At 42.4% G+C, this 15,806-nt stretch overlaps 1 protein-coding gene across 2 annotated transcripts in view; it reads left to right on the top strand.

Moving 5' to 3' along the window:
* Positions 1–564: 564 nt before the first annotated feature.
* SLF2 (SMC5-SMC6 complex localization factor 2) overlaps positions 565–15,806 on the top strand; it is a 46,115-nt gene continuing 30,873 nt past the window's right edge. The window contains exons 1-4 of one of the 2 annotated variants that reach the window (XM_035133422.2): positions 565–771; positions 9,464–9,507; positions 11,367–12,001; positions 15,355–15,412. In XM_035133422.2, the coding sequence (XP_034989313.1) occupies positions 680–771; positions 9,464–9,507; positions 11,367–12,001; positions 15,355–15,412 (829 nt within the window). In that variant the 5' untranslated portion in view covers positions 565–679. The remainder of the gene's footprint in view (positions 772–9,463; positions 9,508–11,366; positions 12,002–15,354; positions 15,413–15,806) is intronic. The other variant, XM_035133423.2, reaches the window with a different exon arrangement.

Raw genomic sequence — 15,806 nt, 5'->3', positions numbered from 1 at the left:
AGCTGCTATTCTTTATTTCCACTTTCCCCGTTCACTGTCGCCTCACTGCTCTTGGGCAGTGGAGCATGCAGAGGAACCTGGCCAGAACCTCCACACAAACCACAACAACATGGCAATCCTGCTTTCCTGCGCGTCTGATTTGAGTTGATGGCGTGGGAAAACACAAGCGCAGGGCCATAACCAAAACCGGCTGCCCGCCCTGCGTTGCTTCCACCCGCGCGCGACAGCATCCTCTCCTCAACTGAGCTTCGGGGTTCATCCCACCATCGGCAGGCGAGAACAAGCGGCCCGCGCGCGCGCCTTCCCGCTGGCCTATCACAGCAAAAGGCAACGCTTCCCCCCCCCCCCTCACTCCCGCGGGAAGGAGCCAGAAGCAAATTGCATAATCGGATGAGGAAACCAGTGGCTGGTTTTTGAACGCCGTCCGTCCCGGCAGCCAATCCGAGGTAGCTCCTGGCTCTCCATCCCGCCCCGTTCTGCCACGGCAGTCTGGCAGCCTATGGAGGGGAGCGCCCTTCCCTGAGCTCCGCCAATCCTAGTGCCGCCTCGATAATTCTCCGCCCGGCCTTGCCTCCTGACCCCGGTAGTGCCGTGCTATGGAGAATGGAGCGCTCGGAGAGCAACGTTGTTGCCTGACAGAACCCACACATCGAGGCGGGCTGCGGCGTCCGGCGGAGACATGACCCAGAACTTCAGTAGCAGCTCCGCCGCGGGCACCCCCAAGAGCCACAGTAAAGCGGCGGGCCGGGGAGACGGCGCCGGGGGTGGCAGGTACTGTAGGGCGGCGGCGGCCACAACAACTCCCACCAGGCAGCGTGCCGGACGCGGGGGCGAAGCTCCCTGGGTGCCGCCAAGCGGCCTGTCCCACGCACGTGCCTGACGTGGGTTGGGGTGGGTAGTTATGTGGCGGGGGTAGGCGGGGGGGGGGTAGCGTCTCGCTTGCGAACTCTGCTCTTTGTAAAGGAAATAGCCTGCAAATAAAAATTGCCGTTAAGTGGAAGACTGTCTGGGCTAGAACCTTCACACCCTCAGGCGCTAGATTTTTCCTTGCAAGGACTTTTCTTTTTGAGGGTCAGCAGGGTGGAGCCATGTTATTTTGGAGGGGGCACTTCACAATATGCCATTCGGTGGTGGTGGTGAATTGTTCCACTTTCTGCTTCTGTGTGAGCAATAGAATGATTAAGATTCCTCTTGCTATCCTAAACTCAGATATATAAGCTAATCACCAAATGGCACCTTAAACCTAGGTTATGACTGCCACGACAGAATGTCTAGGTGCCAATCTTTTTTAAACAATGAGCCGCCTTATTGTTTTCATTATTTTTCATTTCTATACCACTTTATATATTAAAGAAAAAAAATCAAAGCGGTTTACAACACATTAAAACATCAATTGAAACAACCCAGAATAAAACAAATTTAAGCTTCAAAGAAAATATTTCAGATCCTTCTCTAAGTGATATTTTGCTTTCCCCATAATTATTTAACTACTTAATTTATATAGCTGCCCCATAGCAGAAGTACTGTAGGAAGTCAGTATGCTGTAGTGATGTCAGACCAGGACCCGGAGATCAGAGTTCAAATCCACACTCATTCATAGAGCTCACTGGATGATCTTGGGCAGTCACAACCTCTTAACCAACCTCACAGGGTCGTTGTAGGGATTAACTGAGATGGGGAGGTGAACCATGTACTCTTTGGAGAAAAATGTGGGATATAAATGCAGTAAATATGGCCGTCTGCTTACCTGCTTAAGAAAGCTGGAGGGGCCAGACAGATGGAGATGTCACCAACCTGGCAATCCAGAGATCTCCACAGGGTTGCAATTGGACCCGTGCCAGTTATAAAACGTGCCTGGCTAATTTCGGACACTGTTTCTCATTGCTAGGTTGCCAAAAGAGAGAAGGCAGGTAGGCAAGCGCCTTGCCACTGTCAATTCGCCACATGATTTCCGGGGTGGGGGCAGCCACTTCTGCTTGGCTGCCTACTCTAGGTAGTAGTTCTGGGTCTGATTCCCACCCCTCTCCTCTGCCCAGAGGGAGAGAGGAGACTAAGGAATGAAGGGAGCTGCTCTTTTGAACTGCTGTTTGTGTACCTGGGTTGGGGAGGAGGAGCAGGTGCTGCTGTTACTACAGGCAAAGCTCCAGGGGACCTTTCCTTCTGGTAGCTGATAGGAGAATGGCACTGATTGACCATCCCAAGATGCTGAGGCCTTGGCATCTGCTGTACAGTACTACCCCACTCTCCATGGGAAAACATTAAAAACAGCATTTCCTACCTGTAATCTGAAGAGGTGCGACTCATCTACCGCCTCAGGATCCTTCTTCCCAGCTCATACTGAATGTGCACACAGATCCACAACTGTCCTTTGGGACCAGTTATTCTTAAGTTCTACAGCTCCAGACAACTCCTGTCACTCAGTCACAGCATTTTTAGGATGGGTCATCACCTTGTTGCTGGATCATCACCTTGTCGTGGTGAGTGGGCTTGCATGTTCCTATGACCCTTGTGAGTGAAGCCGTTGGGAATCTCGTACTCCCAGCAGGGTCACCCAAGGCGGTAAGGTCAAAGGGAAGGAGCTAGACAAAGAATGATCTAAGAAGTCCTCAACGGCAGAACAGACGGATGATAACAAGCGGTATGTTACAACGGCTGTGAAGGCAGATGAAGGCTGCAGCAGATAGGAATCTACCGGTTTGTCATGACTACTTCATGCCATCGGAACAGAGCCCTACTGCGAAGACAGCGTTGGTCAGCGCGCACTGATCTACACACATAAAACAAATTCACGCACAGGCGTCTTCCAAAAACCCAACCCAAACCCCAAAAGGCCCATGGTGATCGGCAAATGGTAACGGGGGCAGGATCGTGAAATCTGGAAGCCCCTAGTCATGAACTGGAATATGGGCATAGTGACAGATAGAAACAAACCAGGTGGAACTTAGTGAAATATTCTAAGGCAAATTGTATGTTAACAAGGGGACAGCCAGATATTTTGTGTACTTGCAAGCATGACACTGTAAGGGTGACTGCTTTACTGTGTGTTCATAAGCCCTGGTTTTCTTTATTAGAAGTGTGTTCCTAACCGTTGTTGCTTAGTAGCTGTTTACTGCAATACCTAATAGAATTCAGTGCATCTTTTAGAAAGCCATCCAAGTTAGGCAGTTCTTAGAGAAAAAGATTCCATAATTATGCATTGTGTAAAGTACACTCTTTCCTGATCTGTTTTAAGATGGACAAATCACCTTCACTGATTGGGTACTGTCCTAATGTGGATTTTGGATTTTTTGTTATGTCTTGCCCAGCTATGGTTTGTGCACTTTCACTGTGTGACCCTGAGCGCTGTTATATGACAGAGAGAGTACACAAGCAATTAATCTTCTAACAGACACAAGAAAATTTCTCTTCAAAACCTATGAAATTGTTTGATAATTATGGAAATCAAGCACATTAATTTGCATGGGCTTTTTTTCAAAAAGCTGAAGAATGTTATTAGAATTAAGTATGGTGTGAAGAAAGAGGGATAGAGGGAAGTTTCTCTCACATAATACCAGACACTTCACATAATACCAATGCAACTGAATGTTGGAAGATTAAAGACAGACAAAAGAAAGTATGTAGGCAATAAGCCTCGGCCCAGGGGTGACACCTAATCCAAGTCTCAGACAGGTAGCCATCAAGATCACAACAAGAGGTAACCCAGGAATGGATTCTGACTTGGAGAACAAAGAAGATCATGAACAACTTGACCAGTTGGGTCAGGAAGTGTAAATAATTTTATTGTCTTGTGTTATCGGGTGTCAGGGATGGGTAAAGGGCGGGAAGGATAGCTACTTGACACCCATGTACCTTCCCTTTGATGATGTAGAAATGATGTACTGATGATGAAAGGTGGAAGGGACTGGAAAATTGGGGAACTAATAAAAGTTGGGAGCACCTTCTGCTCGAGGTTTGACTCATCTCTTTGCAAGAGGAGTGCGGACCCTGCTATAGCAGTTTTGCTTACTCAAATTAAGGTCAGGCTTCTCAGCCACTTTGCTTTACGTTTTGCCTTGGTCTTGCCTGTTTTCTTAAGGACTTGAGACCAGTCGGTGAGCATTTTGGTTCTTTTCACTGAGGGTAGCGCTTTGTGTTGAAATTACTAGAGGCATCTGAGAGAGAGTAGTGTATGAGATCCCAGCAGTTTAGTCCTGGCTACCCAATTTCTTGATGTGTTGATGCTTTTTTGGGGGGGGGGAATTACTTTGGGTAGGCTAATACAATTGGGTATAATGTTTCTGATGGTGGCAGCAGTTTGTGGGGAGGAGGTGATTAATTGCTTTCCCACCTGTAGAAAAAATAAACAATTATCGGGGATGAGTTGCTGCTAGTATAAATGCTTAGATGGGAATATTCATATCAAAGGTTCAAATCCTGCTTGCTAAGAAAAATGATGTTTTAACCTGGGCTGCTAACATTGCTGTGGTTATTATGAGATAACCACAACAAATATTCTTGGAATACATTGCTTATTGTCCTCCCCCCCCCCCGCCAAGTTTTTAATCTTGAATTTATTCAAGCATGGACATCTGAACTTTGTTTGCTATAAATCTAAAATCTTTTTTGACCTCCTCTCTTCCATCTGAAATACTACACCTGTTTTTGTACTGAATGTACTGTAGCATTGCTAGCCTAAGATTAATTAACAATGACATAAATAATTTATACCTTATGTGCCTTTCCAGCTGTGTGACAGGCAGATGGTTGTTAAACCATTTCTAGTATGGTATTTCATTTACTGTGTGGAGAAAGTGTCACCTGTTGTTGTATCTGCCAGACATCTTATTTCTCTTATTTCTAATGTATGTGTGGTCCCTGATACATTTTAAGTCTCCTTCCCCACCTGCAAAAGAAGACATAAATTTTCATATGGCGCATCATTTGTATGTGTTTTTTTGCAGAGGGTCCAATCCACATACTGTGTACTACTGGTAGGCCCAGAAAATTATGTTGGAATCCCAGTGTGGTTAAATTATGAAATTTGCAAGAGGTCGTGATGAATACTATCAATTGACACAGCTTTAAAAGAGTACTGTATTATTGGGCACATTCATGGTATAAAGGACTATGAGCATATGCTACCTCTAGGATCAGAGGCAGCATGCCTTTGAATACCAGTTCTGGGAACAGCAGTGAAAGACAGCTGCTCTGCGCAGGTGCTGCTTTTGGGCTTCCCATAGGCATCAGGTTGGCAACTGTGGGAAATAGGATACTGGATAGGATAGCAGGGCTCCTCTATGAGCAGGTGAGACTTTTTCTTTATTTCCTTTTCCTTTTGCTATTGGAGTCCTCATTCTTACTTTTGCAGAATCAATGTCCATGGTATTTCTATCCTACCTGGCTTTCTTACTAGGAGGACAGTGAACCAGTCTGGGGAGAAATGAAGCAGACTGCTGTCTTGGTTTTTACTGCTCTCCATTCTGATAGTATCTCTGCAAATGTTCCATCCTAATACAGTAAAGGTAAAGGGGACCCCTGACCATTAGGTCCAGTCGTGACTGACTCTGGGGTTGCACGCTCATCTCGCATTATTGGCCGAGGGAGCCGGCGTATAGCTTCCAGGTCATGTGGCCAGCATGACAAAGCCGCTTCTGCCAAACCAGAGCAGCACATGGAAACGCCGTTTACCTTCCCGCTGTAGCGGTTCCTATTTATCTACTTGCACTTTGACGTGCTTTCGAACTGCTAGGTTGGCAGGAGCTGGGACCAAGCAACGGGAGCTCACCCCGTCACAGGGATTCGAACCGCCGACCTTCTGATCAGCCAGCCCTAGGCTCAGTGGTTTAACCACAGCGGGGTACAAGGTAATGCAGTACAAGGTGACTAATACTAGGCCATGGACAGCATGGTACCCACAGGGTTGGTAGGATTGGGACCAGAATAGCAGTGAACCTCTAGGGTAGATCACACAAGAAGGCCTACCTAGGAAGGAAGGTTGCATACATAACAACCTTTGTGTGTAAGTGAAAAAAGGTTTCACAGGTGTGTGGGCTGCTTGATTCCCCCCCCATGCAGTCCTTTGTACTGTGTTTAAATTCTCTTCTGAGTAATTTTTATAAGCTAAATATCAAATCTCATTTTCTAGAAGAATCTTCATCTCTTTACAATGACTTAACAGCAAGAAATGCATGGTGTTTTTTTGTTCTTGATATCTTTGAAGTTCTGGTTTGGCCTGTCAGCAAAATCTCAGTGTCAAATTCTGTGCTATCGTGTCTTGAACCCCAAGAGGATCTGTTGCTCAGAGAAGTCTTAGCACTGATTAAAACTACAACCACAATCTCTTTTATAATGGAGACCACTCTAGGTTCCGGCATGCAATATTACATTTTATGTGTGCAATTCCTTTTTTTTTAAGGCAGTCTTGAAAGCAGAGTTAGAAAAGTTATTCACCACATAGCTCCTGGAACCTGGGCTACAGGCATAAAAACAGAATGGCTACTTGCCAGTACAGCAGCACTTTCTATTTAATTTTTTCCAAAATTCATGAATCAAAACTTCACAGCAGTGACAAATGGTTAATATCATATTTTTAATAGCAATTCTTAAGTTGACACCACAAATATAAATGGATCTCAGCCCCTGCGGTTGTGGCCAAAATCATAAGTCATTTGAATAATTAATATTTACAAATACCACTGGGTGGTTGTGTATGCACTAAGTAAAGTATTGTGCTACGTTTGAACTTACATGCTTGGCTTGGGGAGGCAAAGTGGCACAGAAGGCAGCATCCAGTGATCTAGCAGCAGTCTCATTGTGGGGCAGAGCAGGGAGCCAAGGCAAATAGGCATGGAAGGCCTAGGATAGTATTGTATCAGTGACCAGCTGAGGAAAAAATGATACTGTATTCAATGACAGTTTACTTGTGCTAAAGTTCTTTTCCATTCCAAAATATATTTCATTTAGCTATTCTAAATTTTTCTGATTGACAATAAAAAAGTGCCTCTTTCCTGCAAAAAAGTACTAGAGGACAGGAGGCTCATGATGATGATGATGATGATGATTTATTTGTTCCCTGGTCATCTGACTGGGTTGCCCCAGGCTTGCAGATCATATGGACAGACCGTGAAACTTTTAATCAAGGCAAGAATATATGAAGTGTGTGTGTCAATGTTTTACTCAAAGCCATAGATTGATTTCTGGCTACTTTTTAGGAAAATGAGGAGGGCAAATAGCTCGCACTGGCTGCAGTGGCACCAAAAGACGCATATGTTTTGGTGCCACGCTGCTGTGTGAATCAGCTGATTTGTGGAGCAGCACAGCACCCAAAGAGGTGTGTCTCTTGGTGCTGTGCTGCCCCGCATTGCAGCCACACCAGGCAGACAGATGGAGATGTTGGTGTCAAACCTGGTTCCTAGACATCTCTACTGCCTCACAAACAGCCGTTGCCTGTTGTGAAATGTGACTGGTACCTGACTAATTTTGAACGCTGCTTGAAAGAGGAAAAACAATGTAGACAATGTGATTTTAATTTCTGGAAAACTAGTTAAGAGTGTAGATTTTGAATTTCTCAGAGCAGCTGGCTGGCTGCATCAGGAAGGAGGGAGGTCCTTGTCAAATGAGGTGAAGGCTAATGCGGAGGAGTGATCTGGTTTACTGTACATAGGCACACCACTCCCTTCCTGGAAAGTGAAACTAATCTTGCACATAGAGGATGACTGCTGCAAAGAGTCCCAAAGAAAGCTGAATCAAAAACTATGAATTCTAAACCATCAGATTATCAAAGGCAGTCATAATGAAGTTGGTGAGTTTCTTGTGAGTTTTTTGACACTCATAAGACGTGTCAAGAGGGCATAGGAATTCTGCCAGAATTAATGTTGGTTAGAGTTTTTTTTGGAGAAGTATGATTTAAAGGTTCCATTCTTACTATTGATAAAGCTGGATTAAATTATTATTATTATTATTATTATTATTATTATTATTATTATTATTTTGCCTGTTATGCTTTGTATTATGTTTTTATTTTTGATGTGCCGTAAAATGTGTTTGTAATGCTATACACTGCCCTGGGATCTTTTGATAAAGGACGGTATATAAATTTAACAATTAATTAATCAATAACACTTTATACACTTGCAGGATATGGAAGCAAATACAGATTTAGTTCATAGTTTTTACTGTTTGCACTAAATATATGCTAGATTAGATCACTCTCCCAGACATCAGGAAATTTTCTAGTGCAAACCTAAAAATTGCTAATTTTCTAGGATTCAATCCACATAACTTGCTTTAATCTGAATGCTGAGCCCCAAAAAAGTGCCACGAGGCAAAAGCAGATTCAAAATTCTAATAATTACTAGCAAGTCATGCCTAGTTCTGAATGTTTAGGGCACTGGAAAGAAAAAAGGAGCTGGGGTTCTGAGCTGCAATGACAACCTGTGGGTCTTAAGTGAAGATGTGGTGTTAGAAAACAAATGTAACTTCAGGAGCTAAGTAAAAGTACAGTGCGTGCAATAACTGTTTTGAATTTATCTTGAAAGCGTTGAGACAATTCCCAAAGAGTATGTCAAACAGAATTGCAACTGTACCACAAGACAATTAATTGGACCTTGGGGTCAAAGTATCTGCCTATTGATGATGCTTCCATTTGCCTGATTCACTGCTCGGGCCTTCTTGTCGGGCTAGGTAATTATGCCACGTCTCTGTATTGTGTGTGTTTGGCTCAATCAGTCAATTCCTGACATTCAGACAAACCACAGATTACATGGCTCTGGAGGAGGCTGATAGAAAGTAACCAAGGTCAGAGCATAGAGGAGGCTGACAGGAAGGAACCAAGGCCAGGAGAGTGAACTATGCAAAGACACAGAGCAGCCTCTTATAAATGTAAACTAATTCTGCTTTGATGCACACACTAGGTTTGCCTCCTACACACATACAAAGCATGCAATGTACTTTTCTTACTCTTACAAACCTCTTACAAGTTGTTACTCTTACAAACCTCTTACAAGTTATTACTTGTGCATTGTTTTTCAGGTGTAATAGTAAAGTGTACCTCCACTATTGGAAGTCTGAGAAATACTACGTAGGCTAGACTCTGCAGGTGTGGCTGCAGAGACCCTGTTCTGTATCCACATCACTATGCATTGAAGTTGGGTTGCAATGAACTTTTTTTTTTTGGGTGGGGGGGGTGTATCTGATCCCATTGTGGATGTTCAGATTGTGACATGAGTAGCAGGAATGGTTCTGTGAATAGAAGCTGTGGTTTCAATAGTCTGATTGTGGTTCCACTTTCTCATATATTCCACAAGTTATGACACATTTGCCAAAAAGGTTTGCCATTGCATGACATCAGATTGTCAGTACAAAATGCTATCTGCCCAAACATGTTTAGAATCTATCCTTTTGACTTGACCTCCCATTTGCTATATAAGTTAAGCAGTATGTTTGTATAGCAGTATGTTTCATGAACTTGTTTTTTCTCTTATAGGAACCACTCTATTACTGACTTCTTCAAACCAGCTCCAAATCAAGGTAAGCAAATCTTTCTGTTTATAAAATGTCTAGTACAGTATTGAGATTTGGAGCTCATCTCATATTACAGTACTCTTTACTGTGAAAAGCATGAATTCCTGTACAGTATAGGTGAAAATTGCACAGTTCTGATTTATTGCATGTCTGGAAGCAACTGCTCATGCTTGCATCACATTCTGCCAGGCTCCCTGTTTACCAGGCAGAGGAAGGGGCAAGTTTCATAGCTGGTGACAAGTCTCCCACAGTACTGGGGATGAGATCCCCTTGATTTGGATACCTTGGTTAATCCCAGGCAGTAGTTTCACAGCAGACCTCTAAGCACTGGGCATGTCTATAAAGAAATCTTGTTCACATCAGGAAGTGTAACCAATGTGAAGCTTATTAAACTTGAAAATGAAGTATCAGACATTTGAATTGCATTTAAACTGGCATTACTTTTCAAAAATCCAACAGATTTTTGGAGTCATTTGATTGTTTAGGTCAAGATTACTATGAGAGCCACTGCAGTATTTGGATGAGGATGATTATGGTGTTACCAATCTTGATTGCTATTTATTAATGTTTATTTAAGAATTTGATTTTAATGGTTGGAAACTTGAATTTTATTTTTAAAAGTTTGACCTAAACCAGCCATCTCCATTGTGGTTCCTTCCAAATGTTTTTGAACTATAGTTCCCTCCATCCTTGATTATTTGCCATGCTGGCTGCGGCTGATGGGAACTGGAGTCTAAAACATTTGGAGGGTTCAGGGAGGCTGGACTGATTAACTCACACAGGAGAAAGAACATCTGTGAGACTTTGTTTGATATTTATATCAGCAGCTGGGAAACAATCGTGAAAGTGGAAAACATCTATGTGACTGTAAGGGGAAGATCTGGATTATTATGAACTTGAAGGACGATTTGAACTTTAGAAAAAAGACGGCAGTGGACAGTTGCGAGGAATTCCCAATTTCTTGAAGCATGGGAACCCAAATAAAAAATTCTTTAGATGATTTGGCATAACATTCGGTCTGATTGATATATATATGTGTATAATTTGAAATATTGAATGTGATATAATTGGTTTTAATTGGAAAATTAATAAAAATATTTAAAAAAAAAAAAATAAAACATTTGGAGGGTTCTAGGGTGGGGAAGTTGATCTGTGCTATCTGGTAGAATCTCTTCAGGTTTATTCTTTGCTTCCCAATCATGACATGATGGGAGGGGGGTCAAGCTAGCCACAACCCTTGGTTTGCACATAATGTGAAGCCAGCGCTAGTTTGTTTTCTTCCCAGCGTGGCAACAGCAGGAGCGACTTTGGAACTTTTGAGCAGCATGCAATAGCACTGTGCTCATAGTTTAAAATAAACCATGGTTTAATGCAGGCTTCTTCAAACTCAGCCCTCCAGATGTTTTTTGGCCTACAGCTCCCATGATCCCTAGCTAGCAGGACCAGTAGGGATGATGGGAATTGTAGTCTCAAAACATATGAAGGGCCGAGTTTGAGGAAGCCTGGTTTAATTTGTTGTGTGAACCAGTTTTGAGATTCTGGTATTTTTTTTTATTAGAGTCGAACCTTGGTTCCCAAATAGTTCCATTTTGGAACGTTTCGGCTCCTGAATATCGTAAACCCGGAAGTAAATGCTCCGGTTTTCAAACGTTTTCCGGAAGCCGAACATCCGACGTGGCTTCTGCTTGAGTGCAGGAAGCTCTTGCAGCCAATCGGATGCCACACCTCAGTTGGTGAACATTTCGGAAGCTGAATGGGCTTCTGGAACAGATTATGTTCGACAACTGAGGTTTGACTGTACTAACTTTCTGCTTTCTTTGTTCAGCATTTGTTGATTAACATAGAACTCTGTTATTGTTTTTCAGAAAAAAGAAATGGGAAAGCTGGGCTTTCAGTCTCATATACGGAGCATCCTAGAAAAAGCATATTATCTCCAAAACAGAAGAGAAGGAAGAAGTTGTCAATTCCACCACCCAATCGGAGTCCTATAATTGAGGCCTTTCTCAGAGGTGCTAAATCTGAGAAAAAGGACTGTCCAGATAATGGAATTTTTATGACATCAAAGGTTATGCATCCCAAAGCTGTTGCTCGGCAACTCTTCACAACAGATGGGTCCTCAGACTGTTCTTTCATATTAAAAGATAATATATGCACAAAAAACCTTGAAAAGAATGAAATATCTCCTGTTCGAACAAGGACACCATTAGTAGAAAATAGTAGAGAATGTAAAATGGACTACATGGAACTAGACACAGCTGGTTCAGGCTTGACTAAATGGGCTTCAACAGCAGAAAATGACAGTTTGAAAAAGGATAACCACACATGCCACCAAAAAATGGGTTGTTTGAAGATACCACAGTTTAGCCCAATTAGGTCTTCATCCCAGTTGTTGTCGGAAGTTGTTTGCAGGGAGATACAAGTGAAGGAGAAAAAGATGCTATCTAAGCAACAACCTTTTGGCCCTGTAAATAAATCCTTGGAAGCTAGCTTTTCTAACCAGGTATGTTAAAAGGGGTAATAAATACCAAAGCAATGAAGTTCTTTAATGATGTAGCATTCACAGTATTATCCAGTTATGAAATAGTAAGTATACCTTGCTGCTCTGGTCACTTAATATTTAAGTTACCGTTTGGGGATTTTTAAATAATATGAACTTTGGGGCTCCTTTAAGCTATTTGCAGTCTTAAGATTTGGAAAGTAATGGGCCTTGATATGGCATTGCCTTTATTTTAGCAAGGATGCTGCCTCTTTTATTTCAGTTTCATGCTAGTTTAAGTATGACCAGCCTCTGTATTATCAAAGCTGCTGTACTCTCCAGAAAGTTGTCAGGAAGTATTGCCACACAAATTGATTACACACATAGACAGTTAAAGTCTGTTATGGCTATTAACTGTGGACAGACCAGGAATCCCCTTTAAAAACAATCTTATTTAGTACATGTGTGCTTAGGTAAGCCCAAGGCTGTACTTGGTGGTTGCTCTTGGAACTATTCTGGGATGACTTAGCACTTACACAAGTGCCAGTCTGGGGTGGGGGTGGGGCGGTGGAGAGACTGTAGCTACCACCAACTCATTCATCATTTACATCTAAGTGAGTGTCAGTTCTGGGTATCCATAAAGAATCAAAAATATACTGACACAAGCATACTTTACTACATACTGGTGGCTTTCCAACCCAGTACTTGCCTTTTACATAAGGTTGCCAGACTCAATAGAGGACAGGACTTCTGTGCCTTTAATTGCCCTGCTCTCTTTTGAGTCTGGAAACCTTAAAGAGAAACCAGCAGACCCTTTGTTTAATTTCCAAGCAAAGGGTCTGCTGGTTTCTCTTTAAGGTTTCCAGACTCAAAAGAGAGCAGGGCAATTAAAGGCACAGAAGTCTTGTCCTCTATTGAGTCTGGCAACCCTACTTTTACATTACATCAAGCATAATTTCCAGAATTTAGGAAAGCTTTGTGGATTGGTCAGAAAACTAGACAGGGCAAACAAAGCATTAATGATTTACTCAGATATTATTAAACACACCTCCCCAAATAGAATCACATTTCTGCCTACTACTATTTATTTGCCATAGAAATTATGGAGATTAGGAAGGAATAGTGTACAAAGTGTACAAAGAATCTAGTTACCTTGGCTACCTTACTGGTTGAAAGGTTGTAACTGTCTCAGCTGATATCATTTGCATGTGAAAATGTGCATAAGTTCACATTTTTCCTTAAACGCAATATGAGCTGTCAGAAACTTAATGGTCAATCATCACAGCAAACTTGGCCGGTTATTGCTAAAATGACCTGTGGATGCTTCCACATGATAGTTTACTGTAAACGCAGTGTTTTTCATGCTAGGAAGCTTTTTGTGGTCCACATGATGTCATCAAAATGTCAGTCCATACTTAATCTTTGTTTAAGTTGGAATTTCCCTTTGAGAAATTCCATGAGTTACGTAAAATGAATGGCCTGCATTTGAAGTCAGTGCTGGTGTGAAAGCACCTTAGCACTTTTTTGGGGGTGGGCAGTTTTTCATGAGTGTGATGATGTCACTCTGCCATTTTGTTTTTAGCAGCACAAATAAAGCAATTCGCTGATCGCTCCATGTTGAAGGCACATACATGGTACCTATATCAGCCTCTCTTTAATTTTTAGTATGAAAGATTTAAGTATGACTGCTCTTGCACAAAATTATGTGTGTGCACGTGCCCCAAGAGGATATAAACAGGGTCAAAAGTTGGCAATTATTGCTAAGCAATGTGAGGAAGGAGCTGACAGGATGTGGCTCACAGATACCTTACTGAGCAGCTGAAAGAATGATGGTGGCTGTAGCCAGGTCGGGGTGGTGGCAGCCTGTTTGGAAGGTGCCCTGCAAGGAGGTCCCTTAACCAGCTGGTTTTAGTGTTCAAAATGTTTCTGGGTTGGATGATCTATAGGAAATCAAAAGCAGTAGAATGCATGGCACAGAGTATGGTAGAAATGAATATATTTGTGCTACAGGATCAAGCCCCTTCCTGCGAGCAAATAACTCCCTCACACCAATACTTCCAGTTTTGTCTACTGTGACACATGCTGGGAACATTTGCTCTTGGGTTTTTCCTTGGGGATTTTTAAAAGGGAAAACGTGTGTGTACATGTATACATTGTATGTCAGTCACACACACGGGAAAAAATTGATCTGAATACCCTGTGAGAACACCCTCCCGTAAAAAGACCCTGAATATGCAATTTCCCTTTCCTGCGTCAACATCCAGGTTGAAGTCTGTATCAATGAATCCATTATTAATGATAAGTTAAAATATTTGAGAGAGTTCCTTGTGACTTGGAAAATTATCTCTCCACTTCGTGTGTGTGCTTTGTTCATAGTAATCTCTGCCAAGCTGGACAAAACAGCTTTTTCCTCTGAGGTTTTAAAGCTATCTGTATAAAAGTTATAAAGAAAATAGTTGTGACTATATGCAGCCATAATCGTGAAGCATTTGCCTTATCTCTGCCATTTAACCTGCCTGCTCTGGGGATGAAGAGGCATATGAACCCCATAGTATTGTCTTGCATTAAACATATGAGGATCATATGTGTGCCTACATCCTATTTATTTGGAACCAGGTAGGCATATGAGAGAGCCCTGGCCACATGAGAGGGAAACATAGCATGGTGTATGATTACTGCCAGGTAGTTTTTTGCAGGGCCTGATAAGAGCGTTCATTTTCAGCACAAAGGCAAAATAAATATTTAAAGTTTAGGCTTTTTGTTTTAAAAAATGTGGCCATTTTTACGTATTTTAGTCTTCTGTTCAGCAGTCTCGCACATTTCCTTCAGGTCCATGTGTGGAATCGCAACTATCACTAGAAGCAGATATCAGGCTTTTTTGATTCCACAATACAAGTTTGATGGGTATGAAATAATGGATTGAGCTCTGAAACCGATCCTCAGTTATCAGTGTGCTTGCTTGGGCTGCCTAAAAGTAAGAGCATGCAAAGGCAAGCAATAGTAGTTATAGCTGAAAAGTAAGTACTAACTAGAGATTCAACCTGTAGCTCCTGCCTTCATCAGATGTGAGGAACTATTGGCCCTCCAGCTGTTGCTGAACTACAGCTCCAATCATCCTTGGCCCTTGGCCATGCTTGCTAGATCTGATGGGAGTTGTAGTTCAGCAACATAAAAGGCCATGAGGGTTTTCAGGTGACCTATGCCTGTCCTTTTGAGCTTCATTTACACATTTTAAAAGAAAAATACGTGGAATATACTTTAGGGTCCTATGACTGCAAATGAAAATTTTCATTGTCCCAAATAAATTTGCTGTACCCATAAAGCAACAATACCATACAAGGCATTGTCAAATCTTTTTTGCATCTGCTTATTTGTAGGATACCAGAGGTCTCTTAACAAAAAGATCAGACTCTACTTCGCGGGAATCCTTCTCAGGTATGAGCACAGCAGCTAATGATGTAGAAGAATTGGAACAAGTAGCTTACTGCACTGTAGTAACTCCCCGATTGATGGCTCCAGTTGTAACTAATTTACATAGAGTAATCCAGTGCATATTTACATGAAAGTAAGTTCCATTATGTTCAGTGGAGCTTGCTGTTAGGTAATTGTGCATAGGACTACAACCTGAATAACTCTATTTTCTTAAGATGTTCTAAATCGGGTAGACAATGTGGTGGTGCCCTCCAGATGTTGTTGGACAAGGCCAACAAACAATTCTGGTCAGCAGTACCCACCAACATCATGGGCCCAGTTGGCAGTCTAGATTAATACAGTCGTATACCTTGGATCCCGAACACCTTGCGGGTTGAAATTTTGGCTCCTGAACGCT

This window comes from Zootoca vivipara, chromosome 5 (genome assembly GCF_963506605.1).
Source record: "Zootoca vivipara chromosome 5, rZooViv1.1, whole genome shotgun sequence".
NCBI classification, from domain to species: domain Eukaryota; kingdom Metazoa; phylum Chordata; class Lepidosauria; order Squamata; family Lacertidae; genus Zootoca; species Zootoca vivipara.
The sequence above is the reverse complement of the archived record's forward strand: the minus strand, read 5'-3'. Positions and strand labels throughout refer to the sequence as shown.